Source organism: Neofelis nebulosa, chromosome 7 (assembly GCF_028018385.1).
Source record: "Neofelis nebulosa isolate mNeoNeb1 chromosome 7, mNeoNeb1.pri, whole genome shotgun sequence".
In the NCBI taxonomy this organism is placed as follows: domain Eukaryota; kingdom Metazoa; phylum Chordata; class Mammalia; order Carnivora; family Felidae; genus Neofelis; species Neofelis nebulosa.
In genome coordinates, this window is record NC_080788.1 from 42356201 (window position 1) to 42369087 (window position 12887).

At 42.1% G+C, this 12887-nt stretch overlaps 1 protein-coding gene across 8 annotated transcripts in view; it reads right to left on the reverse strand.

The window, feature by feature from the left end:
- APH1B (aph-1 homolog B, gamma-secretase subunit) overlaps nucleotides 1-11643 on the reverse strand; it is a 140097-nt gene extending 128454 nt beyond the window's left edge. For 6 of the 8 annotated variants that reach the window (XR_009264083.1, XM_058737484.1, XM_058737482.1 and 3 more), the window contains exons 1-4: nucleotides 11422-11643; nucleotides 9829-9999; nucleotides 4195-4265; nucleotides 2454-2576 (exon numbers count right to left, since the gene is read on the reverse strand). Coding sequence is in view for 7 of the 8 variants with exons in the window: in XM_058737484.1 (XP_058593467.1) it covers nucleotides 2454-2576; nucleotides 4195-4265; nucleotides 9829-9999; nucleotides 11422-11534 (478 nt within the window). In the remaining variant the exon portion in view is untranslated. The remainder of the gene's footprint in view (nucleotides 1-2453; nucleotides 2577-4194; nucleotides 4266-9828; nucleotides 10000-11421) is intronic. The other 2 variants (XM_058737480.1, XM_058737486.1) reach the window with 2 other exon arrangements.
- Nucleotides 11644-12887: the final 1244 nt, after the last annotated feature.

Below are 12887 nucleotides of genomic sequence, written 5' to 3' on the forward strand. Positions count from 1 at the left end.
GATGAATGGATAAAGAAATTGTGGTTTATTGGGGCGCCTGGGTGGCGCAGTCGGTTAAGCGTCCGACTTCAGCCAGGTCACGATCTCGCGGTCCGTGAGTTCGAGCCCCGCGTCAGGCTCTGGGCTGATGGTTCGGAGCCTGGAGCCTGTTTCCAATTCTGTGTCTCCCTCTCTCTCTGCCCCTCCCCCGTTCATGCTCTGTCTCTCTCTGTCCCAAAAATAAATAAAAAACGTTGAAAAAAAAAAAAAAAAAAAAAAGAAATTGTGGTTTATATACACAATGGAATACTACTTGGCAATGAGAAAGGATGAAATATGGCCTTTTGTAGCAATGTGGATGGAAATGGAGAGTGTTATGCTAAGTGAAATAAGTCACACAGAGAAAGATACCATATGTTTTCACTCTTATGTGGATCCTGAGAAACTTGACAGAAGACCATGGGGGAGAGGAAGGAAAAAAAAAAAGTTAGAGAGGGAGACAGCGAAACCATAAGAGACTCTTAAAAACTGAGAATAAACTAAGCGTTGATGGGGAGTGAGAGGGAAGGGAAAGTGGGTGATGGGCATTGAGGAGGGCACCTTTTGGGATGAGCACTGGGTGTTCTGGGTATGGAAACCAAGCTAACAATAAATTTCATAAAAAATAATTCTGATTCAAAAGCACACATGCACCCCAATGTTCATAGCAGCGCTATCAACAACAGCCAAACTGTGTAAATAGGCCAAATGTTCATCGGCTGATAAATGGATAAAGAAAATGTGGTATGTATATACAATGGAATATAACTGAGCCATCGGAAGGAATGAAATCTTGCCATTTGCAACAATATGGATGGAGCTAAAATGTATTATGCTTAGTGAAAAAAGAGAAGGACAATTAGCTCGCTCATATGTGGAATTTAAGAAAAAAACAGATGAACAAATGGAAGGGGGAAAAATAAAAGAAAAAAGAGAGACGGGAACAAACCATAAGAGACTCTTAATGATAGAGACAAAATTGAGGGTTGATGGATGGAGGTGGGTGAGGGATGAGCTAGATGGGTGACTGGTACTAAGGAGGGCACTTGTTGTGATGAGCACTGGGTGTTGTATGTAAGTGGTGAATCACTGAACTCTACTCCTAGAACCAATACTGCACTTTATGTTAACTAACTGAAATTTAAATAAAAATTTGAAAAGCAATAAAAAAAAAAGGTCAACTTCTCTACTATCATTTTTTCCTCTCAATTTCTTTTTTCAAAGAATGTCGTATGATTTATTTTTAAATATTCAGAAGCAGGAAAACTATTAATTTCTTTTCAGATACATACATGAACGTAAAACTTTCATGTTTTACCTTCAAAACAATATACATATATAAGTTAAAAAAAAAAACAAAAAACCCTACCTTTCAAACCCAGTTAACCTAGGGAATTAATAACACAAAGTCAAGGCAATAGTTACCTGTGGGGAAGAAACAATGAAAAACAAGGGATTCTAAGGTCCTATTAGTGTTCTAGTTCTTAAGGAAAAGGGAAGATTTGTTGTTAGTCTCTAAATGATACGGGTATGTTTAAATATACATTGTAGACACATAAACATCACATTAAACAACCATTTTCCCTCTCAATTTCAAAATCCAGTTATACTGCCTATCCCAAAAAGGGGCCAAGATGACTAATTAAAGACTACTGGTTATACTGAAAATAAATACAAAGTAATAAAAATCAAAAAGCATATATCCTTTTTTTTTTTTTTTTTTTCTTTTTTTCTTTTTTTCTTTTTTAATATATGAAATTTACTGTCAAATTGGTTTCCATACAACACCCAGTGCTCATCCCAAAAGGTGCCCTCCTCAATACCCATCACCCACCCTGCCCTCCCTCCCACCCCCCATCAACCCTCAGTTTGTTCTCAGTTTTTAACAGTCTCTTATGAAAAAGCATATATCCTATAAAAATTCACTTACAATATATCAACCACACAGAAACATTATTAGTACACAAAAATAAAAATAAATTTTATGTATGCTAAATTCCACCCTAAAATCCTAAATACCCTAACCAAATTTTTATTTTCCTAGGTCCTTTACTTCTTTTTTTTTTTTTTTTAATGTTTGTTTATTTTTGAGAGAAAGAGAGAGCACACACACGTGTGAGTGGAGGAGGGGCAAAGAAAGAGGGAGACACAGAATGTGAAGCAGGCTCCAGGCTCCTGTGCTATCAATACAGAGCCCTATGCAGGGCTTGAACCCACCAACTGTGAAATCATGATCTAAGCCAAAGTCAGACACTTAACTGACTGAGCCACCCAGGCGCCCCTCCTAGGTCCTTTCCTTCCGATGTCTAACAGTATTTTGCCTTTAAAAGGTATCACATAAATTTATATTCACTTCAATTCCTAAGCCAGGTAACTTCAATAAGGATGATCATTTAGACCAGAAGACTTGACATTCACAACTGGTAGGCACATACCTGAATTTAGGAAGAACTGAGGAGAGTCTCCATGAATGCCCACTGTGCCTGGTCCCAAGGAGTCAGAAAGGGTATTTACAAAGGAAAATACTCCACTCATGATTCCAAAACCCAAGCCAGAAACTAAAGAGGAAGAAACACACTGTTAGACCCTTTTTATGTTATGATTTCTCTTCAAATAAAATTTCCAAGGATTAGAGAATATTATTTTTTAAAGGAGAAAAAGGACACATGCTATTGGAGAAGCTGTGGAGAAAGCTGGTTCAGAAAAGATGAGTGCTTGGCTAAATGATAAATAGAGCAAGAATGGTGTAAAAGGAAGGGAAATAAACAGTGGAATGTAGCAGAGAAATGAAAAGGAGAGAAAAAGATCTAGAAAGGCACAGAAGCAATAGGCAAGGCAGAGAAAGACACTATGCTGAAGTTCTGGCTTTGGTTTATGTTAACAGTCTGTAGAACTAATTCTCAACCTTGACCACACATTACAAACATCTGTGCAACTTTTAAAATTGAACAGATCTCTTCCCTTTCCTCATGGCAACTCTATTTAATTATTCCAGAGTGGGTTTTAAACATGAATATATTTTAATGCCTCCCAGTAACACTAATGTGCAGCCAGGGTTGGGAACTGGGAGCTTAGGACAAGAGAATCAACACGGATAAACTATGTACAGATTCCTCCTAACTCTGCCTCCTACCATTCGTGGGAGGGGGAGGCTAAGGAAAGTTGGAGGTAGGTCTTTGAAGATGAAAAGGTCAAAAACTAAGAGGTCAGAATGTTGAGCTGTCATTACTTTATCAATATCATTTTTATTTTATTTTATTTTTTTTAAATTTTTTTTTTTCAACGTTTTTTTTAATTTATTTTTGGGACAGAGAGAGACATAGCATGAACGGGGGAGGGGCAGAGAGAGAGGGAGACACAGAATCAGAAACAGGCTCCAGGCTCTGAGCCATCAGCCCAGAGCCTGACGCGGGGCTCGAACCCACGGACCGCGAGATCGTGACCTGGCTGAAGTCGGACGCTTAACCGACTGCTCCACCCAGGCGCCCCTATCAATATCATTTTTAAAACAGTGTCTAGATTTGGTCTGCCAGGCATAGAGTAAGGGAGTTAATACTTCTCTTGTTTTGGTTAATGTTTCACACCTTAAAGTCTATAACTGTATTCACCTTTGCACACCTATGTCATAATGTATATAGTCAGCTCTCCAAAAATTAATAAGGTAAAATTAAATAAAGCTAAATAAAATGAAAAAAAAAAAAAGTCTGAGGGTTCAAAACTGGAACTGATCTTGAGGGATGACTGGATTATAGAAAGTAATTCCTGGGTCAAACAAAGGTGATTCAACTTAGGGACCTAGATCCAGTCTTTAAAACATAATTCTGAAAGAAGACTATACAAGGGTATTAATTATTTAATATGAAAAGTCCTCCTAGTATAGCCAAAGTCATGGTAACCATCCAGAGAAGAGAAACATCACTTAAAAACTGTTAGAGTGTATACATATTAGAAACCCAAGTTTCAAATCTAGTTAATATTTAATGGACACACAGATCACCTGTATAATTATTTTTCTTTATATAATGGTCCTGAAAAGCTAGAAAAAGACACAATGTACACCAACAGGCCAAGGCAGTGATAAAATACTATTTAAAATCTACAAAGACATAAAAGTAAAAATGGCTCTTATGCCAGGTATGGTTTTTTCTCTTGAGACAACATGCAGTTCCAACTTACCATAGGCTAGCAATCGCATAGAGGGTGCTGTCTCATCTGGGTTTATACTCCTCAAACCCTCATTGGCTTTTCTAAAATAAAACCATACAGACAATTTTTTAAAAGGAAAATAGTATATCAGGAAAATACACAAGATATTTCAAAACCTAGATGCTTATTGAGGTTTCTAATCAGGTTATACTCTAAATCTAAAATCCATTTAAACGAAACCCAGAAAATTTTCAATTAACTTAAATCAATCGAAATTTACAACCAACATTTCGCCTTTTATCTGACTTTCATGTAGAAGAGAAAAAAATAAGAAAAATGTAAGTAAACAAGCCATCAAGGATTGGGTTTAGTAAGAAAAAAAGTATGGTTCTGACTACTTTCTGAGCTCAGTAAATATTTAATTCAATATCCTATGGCATCTATCACTCTGAATTGTTTTCTCTTTCGAAAGTACTATATCTTCAATCCCAGTTTAGTGGTACTTTATACTATCTCCTGCCTGGGTTATAGTTATGTTGCTATCCTCCCTTCTACCTTCCACTTCATAGGACCTAAATTATACTCATCCTCCAAAGTCTCACTGACTCAGCAGTGTCTCAAAGAAACCACCTTTGCCAGTGACTGGGGATTGCTATTATCTCCTTACCCCCTTTTTTTTTAATGCTTATTTTTGAGAGACAGTGTGAGTGGGGGAGGGGCAGAGAGAGAGGAAGACAGATAATCTGAAGCAGGGTCCAGCTGTCAGCACAAAGCCCTACATGGGGTTTGAACTCACGAACCGTGAGATAATGCCTTGAGCCAAAGTTAGACACTCCACTCACTGAGCCACTCAGTGAGGGATCTAGGTCCCTAAGGTGCTCTACTTTCTTATTCTTAAATCCTAGAATACCCATGGTCTGAACTCTTATATGAGTACTTAACCTGGTCTTCGGATGATAAAAGTATTGAACATATTTGTTTCATATCCCAATCAGGCTTCAGATAAGAAATAATCAGAGGAGAATAAAATGCTGCGCTCAGAAAAGGAGATAAATGAATACCTAAATGAAACATTAAAATATTGCTCAATGTGAAATGATCTTCAGAGTGATCATATCTGTGCTGTGAACAATTCAGAAACTTACCATGAGTCCCTGCTCCCATGCAGATGTATGTAGGAATGCAAGATGTGGCTGGTCTGTTCCACTACTGTCACTATTACTAACATTTGTTGGCTAGAAACTCTGCAACAATGATCCTGACTCCAAGGATATCTACATTATATTTATTATAAAGTATATTTGTTAAAGCAATAAAGAAACTGAACGTTTTAGACTGATTTCTTAGCAAATGCGGAAACAAAATGAGTTGGGTTAACTCTAAAAACAGAAAATTTAAATTAACCAAAACATACTTATATTCTGGGCATTGTATTAATTTAAATTTCAAGGTACACATATTCAGTGCAGCTGGCTTATTCATTACATAAGTATAAATATCACAGATTTCTTTAAATTAAGGCAATGCGGGGACGCCTGGGTGGCTCAGTCGATTAAGCGTCTGACTTCAGCTCAGGTCATGATCTCACGGATTGTGAGTTCAAGCCCCGTGTTGGGCTCTTTTGCTGACAGCTCAGAGCCTGGAGCCTGCTTCGATTCTGTGTCTCCCTCTCTCTCTGCCCCTTGCCTGCTCACACTCTGTCTCTCTCTCTAATATAAATAAACATAAAAAAAAATTTTTTTTTAAAAAGTAAATTAAGGCAATGCAGAATTCAACCAAAATAGCAATAAGCATAATGAAAAAGGCCTTTTGCTTTTCCAGACTCAAGACAAACAATATGCGATTTCAGGGTACTCCATTTAGAAGCATTATTTGGTAGCAAGGACATTGCCATTAAGTGCCTGTCATCATCTTTCTCTGGAGCAGTAACCAACTAAAATGTTCAATTTTTCTAAATAAAATAAAATAACCTGTCACAAGAATGTTATTAAAGGCTAATTAAAGCTTAGAAAAAGGGGCACCTGGGTGGCTCAGTAGGTTAAGCATCTGACTTCAGCTCAGGTCATGATCTCAACAGTTCACGGGTTTGAGCCCTGAGTTGGGCTCTGTGCTGATTGCATGGAGCCTGCCTGGCATTCATTCTCTCTCTCTCCCTTTCCGTCCCTCCCTGACTCGTGCTTTCTCTCTCTCAAAATAAATAAATAAACTTAAAAAAATAATAAAGCTTAGAAAAAAATGCTTAGAGACATGTATGATAGTAATAATCTCTATCAACAAATGGACGTAAGAATACAACAGAATCATTAAATTTTGGAGGATCTGTTTAAATTGCTCAATAATGAATAAAAGATTTTTGCTATCTGGTATAGCAAAGTACTGCTATCACAAATATATTAAATATATAATTTCAAAAGTTTAATAAACTTCCTCATTCCACATTACAAATTTGTGAGAGGAAAGGTCAATGGCATTAACAGTTCTCAATGCTAACATTAGGAAATGAAAAAGTAGTTTCCATATTCCTGATGGACAGCGTTTTTGACAGTTTTACTGAAGTGGAAAATTCTTTGTTTGCATTTATTACTATTTTCAAGAACATAAAAGGAAAAGTCCAATTTTTAAAATACAAACTTTGAAAAACTACTGATAAATCATGTTTTCTTTGTCTTCTTTTGTGTATGTGTAGTAAGAGACAAACAGTATCAAAAAATATGCATATAAACATTCCATTTTAGAAATTTTTAAAAATAGATTATGCCTTTTAAGAAACTATAGTAAAGAGTATCTTTTCTATGAATGGAAGATTTTCTAAAATTAGGAAATATTTATGGTATCAGCATTGTAAGACAAAATTGGATTAAATTGCAAAAGGTTAACCCAAGCCAACATTTTTTTAATGTATACTGTAGGCAATGTACAGGCCCATAATTTGGATTTTTTAAAAAATTAATATAGGAAGAGCTATTACTTGTGGCCACATGCCAGTTTCTCAGGGTACAACTCTTTGCTAGGGTGAAAATTATTATTCATTATTCAAGATGAAGTACTTTTCCTAAAGCCTGACCCATGAAATAAAACTGAGATTACAATGATAATTATTTTGACTCAATTTCATATATGTAAAAAAAAAAAACAACACTGCAAAATGTTCACATTTTAATCTTGGCACCAAATTCGGATAGCAAATATGTGATTAAGGCAGTACTTTAAAGTTGAGAACCCACTTTAACAGTGAAGATAGTTAAAATATCGACTGAACCAAAGTTCCTATATTTAAATACAGCATAGCATAAGACAACAACTTAAATGTATTTATAGGTTAGTCATGAATAAAGTATCATAATAATTCTCAAACTTGTTTTAACACATAAGTACGTGACAGCCAGTATGTCTAAAATGTGCTAGGAAGATACAGTACAATAATCCAAAGTTTCAGCGAAGATGCATTTTGCAATGGCAAATAAAGCCACTTATTATTTTTTAAACGTTTATTCATTTTTGAGAGACAGAGTATGAGTGGGAGAGGGGCAAAGAGAGAAGGAGACAGAGAATCTGAAGCAGGCCCCAGGCTCTGAGCTGTCAGCATAGAGCCCAACACGGGACTGGAACCCAAGAACCGTGAGATTATGACCTGAGCCTAATTCAACCGACTGAGCCACTCAGGTGTCCTTAAAGGAACCTATGAATACAGGTTTGTCATGTTACCTGGTTGCTAATTTTCAAAGGCCCTTTCAGAGCAGTAAACATGGTTTCTCCAGAAAGCCAAAGTGGCTTTACTGAACTTGCGGGCCTGAGAGCCATCAGACTGACCTGTAATTCCTTCCACATATGGCCCCACTCCCTCCCTACCCTTATTAAAAATGGTAATGTTCAGCCTGCGGTCCTTTAGAAACATAGGACAGTGCAAAATAAAAGGATGCATTCCAGGTAGACACCATGAAGAACGAAGGTGGTAAAGAACGGCAGATTTAGCTACTCCAGGCAACTTGGATTACAGACCTAAAGCCCTAAGGGGTTATTAAACCCATATCCCTACACTGTAAAATCGTTCAAAATTAACCTACTTCAAAATCAGGATCATCATGTGGAAAATGTAAAACTAACATGAGCCAATGATGTTGCTGACAGGAAAAAAACAGTGCAATCTGAGGCTGAGTTGTTCAGAGGACAGTGCCCAGTCAAGGGTGGGAAGGGCCACTGCTCGGTACCACCTCGACCACAGCAGAGTACTGTGCTTGTCTTAAGCACAGGTGAACTCCAGGCACTAAAAACGGGGGTGTCTAGTGACGTAAAGAACAGAGATGGAATAGGTTTGGAAGCCATATCTACGTCTTCTGAGGGCCAGGTGAAGAAATGAGGTATGGGTAGCCTTGTAAGAGACAAGATGACAACCATGTAACAAAGATTTCATTTGGCCATGTGGGGCAGAGGTCAGAAAGAGGGAGACTTTGTCTACCTTAATATATTCTAAAGTTAAAATTAAATTTTTGAATGAAAGTAACTGCTGCATACCAGAAACATCCACAGGTGAATAGATGGTCCATCTGTTAAGGGTACCGTACTCCTGTGGAAACTGAAAAGTAATTGTCGGTATTTTGTTTTTGCTCTTTAATATTTCCAGAAACTAGGGGAAATATCATTTTTAAACCTGTTCTAAGATAGAACTTTTGCTTTTAAGCAGTAGCTTCCTGGGTTTGTTATTTGTAATTAAAACAGCTTCAGTGTTAAATTTCAATATCTGTTATTAAAAGCAACAAGTAAAAAAAAACAGAGAAGGCCTGGCATAGTGGCAAGAACAAATTATCTGAAGCCTATTACAAGAGATGTTGTTGAGGCTCTGTCTTGATTTCATCTATGAAATTCGTGGAATGCCTGAATCATCTCATTTGCAGAAATAAAAAGAGCACACATCACTTTATTAATTCTTACTACATAATCAAGGTCAACCTCATGACTGCCTGAAAGAAAACATGGTCCCAAGATCAAGCTGTGTTTCAAATCAGTGGTTTCATGTGAGGTCTTCATGGGTCCTACAGACAACCTATGACCAAAAAATGAAACTCAAGACAATGGCTTCTTTTTAAATCTATTTTTCTATTATAGATATGAAATGCCATGAACTATCACAAAATAAACCCCAGTTTTCCCCTAATGCATTTAAAACAGTGGTAGGCATAATCTCCACAAGAATTATTTATTTTAAGTGGCAGCAAAAAGAAGCACACAGAAATTCTAACCTGGAACAGTTTTTCTTGTTGTTTCAATAACTCTTTCTCTGGCTTATTTTTCTGGAAGACACTTATTATCTTCTAACATACAATGTATCTTCCTGTTCATTCATTTGTCATCTCTTTCCACTATAAAATAACCTCCGTGAAGACAGAAACTGTCTTTTAATCAGGATGTATCATTCCCAGTGCACAGGATAGTGCCTGGCACTAATTTAACTCTGAAGAAGTATTTTTTGAATGAGTGAATGAAGGGAGTTAAAATATTCAGTTAAAATATTCAGTATTTTCAGGCTGAAAATGTACAATCCCTTGACTTTCAACTCTGTTAGGAAGACACGGACCCTCAAACACCACACTACATTAACATTTTCAAACTACTAAATCATAATTCAAGTATAAATGCAAAAAAAGGTAAAGCAAACATTTAACTTACTTCAAAAGTTTATAATATGCAAATCGAAACATTTCTTGGACAAGGACGGAGACTAACACTCCCAAGATCAGCAGATATTTCTGTATTGGTCCATCTTTGTTGTCAGTAATGGTTCTTGCCATGAACCAAAAAAGGGACGAAAACAGCAGAGATACCAACCAGAAAAAAGCTCTGAAAATTAGAGGGAGGAAAAGGTTAAGTGAACAGGATTAATAAAGACTTAAAAGTGAAAAAAACAAACAAACAACCCCTACTTGAGAAGCAACAGATTTCCTGACTCCTTAACAAGGCGGGGGGGGGGGGGGGGGGGGGAGTCCTCATAAAGTGATGCTTGGATCAACTGTTCTTCATCACTGGTTCGTTTTCCCCAGGGAGACGAACATGCCCTCCAAGAGGAACGTGAGATTTTTCCTAACAGTCATTTTTTTTCCCAGTGACTCTGCTATTTCTAAGTACATCTGCAGACTACCTGCCAAGGGCCATTTAGCTAGAAACCTGGTTATCTGCTACTCTTCCTAATTAAGGCTTTGCCCACTGATGTGTAAGTATGAGCCTTTTCCAGAAAAATGTCTACATCTCTATTAACACAGTGATTAGTATAAAATTCAGAGGTTGGAAACCGCTGATGGTTGAAAATCTAAATCAGCTTTCCAGTCCCGCTTTTGCAACATACCTGTGGATTTTAAATGATTATAACCAGCTTTACAAACCTTTTGCCCAAATCTCTATTGTGTTTAAAATGACACCTGTGATGCAGCACTTTCACTACAGCTGCGAGAGGTGAAACAGCTCAGAGAAGGTGGGAATCACTGGCCTACCAAGGCTGTTTCTCCTGGTACTAAGTGAGACTCAAGGGAGGAGGGGGACGTGGGGAGCCCCGGGAAGGCTGCAGGACAGGTGAGAACTGGGATTATGACCACCTTCGCCACCAGAGTTCAGTATTTACCAAGCTCCTGCCAGGAGATGCACTGACAGGTGCGTCGGTGTTCTCACAGGTTTCCAGCCTTTGGCTGTCCTTCTGGGGAGCATTAAGGAAAAAAATCCGTAGCCCGAACCCACCCCCCCCCCAAGACATTCCGAAGTGGCTGATCCGGGATAGGGGGTGGGCATGCGTACGTTCTAAAAGCACCTAAGCCCCAAGTGCTAATGTGCTCTTAACCCCTTCGGGATTACAGATGCCTGTGATAATCTGAGGGAAACTAGAGACCCCCCCCTCAAGAAATATAAAAGGTGAATATGTGAACTTACCCACAATTTTTTCATGCAATTCTAATGGGTTCACGACTCACTAAAGCCCACACCCATGGACCCTCGGCAAAAACTCAGGAGCCAAGCATCAGGGTTTTCTGAGACCCAGTGTGAGCTCCTTCCCCAGAGCCCCCACTGTGGGGTCCCGGGGCTCCTGTTCTTTTCCCGCCGACCCTCGGAGGACGAGGAGTACTAGGGGACCGGGGTCCCGGCTCACCCCTCCCAACCTTTCCCCCCTCCAAGCCCAACAAGATAGAGCCGTTTGGTGCGGACGCCGGGGTTCGCCGGTATCTCCGGCGGGGGAGGGGAGCCCCGGGCCCGGGTTTCCCGGCGCAACCGCCTCACCCGATGATGAGGAAGATGACGCGCAACGGCTCAGTGGCGATGGTGAAGATGTAGAGAGCCAGCGCAGGCCCGAAGGCAATGAAGGCGCAGCCGAAGAACACGGCCGCCGTCATGGCGACCGCGGAAGCCGGCCAGGAGGCCTGGCGGGGACTCGAAGTACGCCAGGCGCCGACAGAGCTCAGCGCCGCGCGGGGGCGGGAGCAGGGCGCGACGGAGGGGGCTGGAGGCGGGCGCGGCCGAGGGGGCTGGAGGCGGGACGGGGGCGGGGCGCGGCGGAGGGGGCTGGAGGCGGGGCGCGGCGAAGGGGGCTGGAGGCGGGACGGGGCGGGGCGCGGCGGAGGGGGCTGGAGGCGGGGCGCGGCGAAAGGGGCTGGAGGCGGGACGGGGGCGGAGCGCGGCGCAGGGGGCTGGAGGCGGGACGGGGGAGGGGCGCGGCGGGAGGGGGCTGGAGGCGGGACGGGGGCGGGGCGCGACGGTGGGGGCTGGAGGCGGGGCGGGAGCAGTGCGCGACGGAGGGGGCTGGAGGCGGGGCGAGGCGGAGGGGGCTGGAGGCAGGGCGGAGGGGCGGGACGCGACGGAGGAGGCTGGAGGCGGGGCGGGGCGCGGCGGAGGGGGCTGGAGGCGGGCGGAGAGATTGGGGCGGGGCGCGACGGAGGGGGCTGGAAGGGGGGCGGGGCGTAGCGGAGGGGGCTGGAAGCGGGGTGGTGGGGCGGGGCTCGGCGGAGGGGGCTCGAGCTCGGCGGAGGGGGTTGGAGACGGGGCGGGGGCGGGGCGCAGCATGGGGGACGAGGCGGAACACGGAGAAGGGGGAGGGGCGGAGCGCGGCGGAGAGATAGGGCGGTGCGGAGGAGATGGGGGCGGGGCGGAGGGTGTTTGGGTGCGGCGGAGGAAACTGGGGCAGGCGGGACGGGTCTTAGCCTGGAAGGTTAGTGGCAGGTTGGCGCGGGGCGGAGAGATGTTGGAGCGGGGCGGGGGGTGTGAAGCAATGATGCTGGAAGGCGGGGCGGAGGCCGGGCCTCATCGCCAAGCTCCCGCCCCACCCCCCGAATTGGGCGTTTAGGGCCGACCGGATTCCGAGGTACCCTTCCCTGGGTACCTGGCGACATTAGCCTAGGGCCCCGAGTCCCCGAAACCACCATCACCGCTCCTACACTTCGATCAGGCCGCTGGTGCCGGCCGCGAGGCGTCTAGGAAGAGAGGTCCCAGCCCGCTTTGGAGCCAGAATGGGGGAAGATTCCAGATCCCCTAAAGAAATATAGCGCCGGACACAAGCAGGATTCCATTTCTAAATAAAGTTGTCTTTTTTAACTTTTTAAGTAAAAGTTAAATGTGTCTTTTTAAAGTACATTTTGCCATTTGCACAGTTGCGGGAACTTCGTGCTCCATCGTATATAAAACCCAAGCTGGAATAGCGGTAACCTAGGTGATAACTCACACATACGAAATAGTGGTGGACGAAGCTGTCC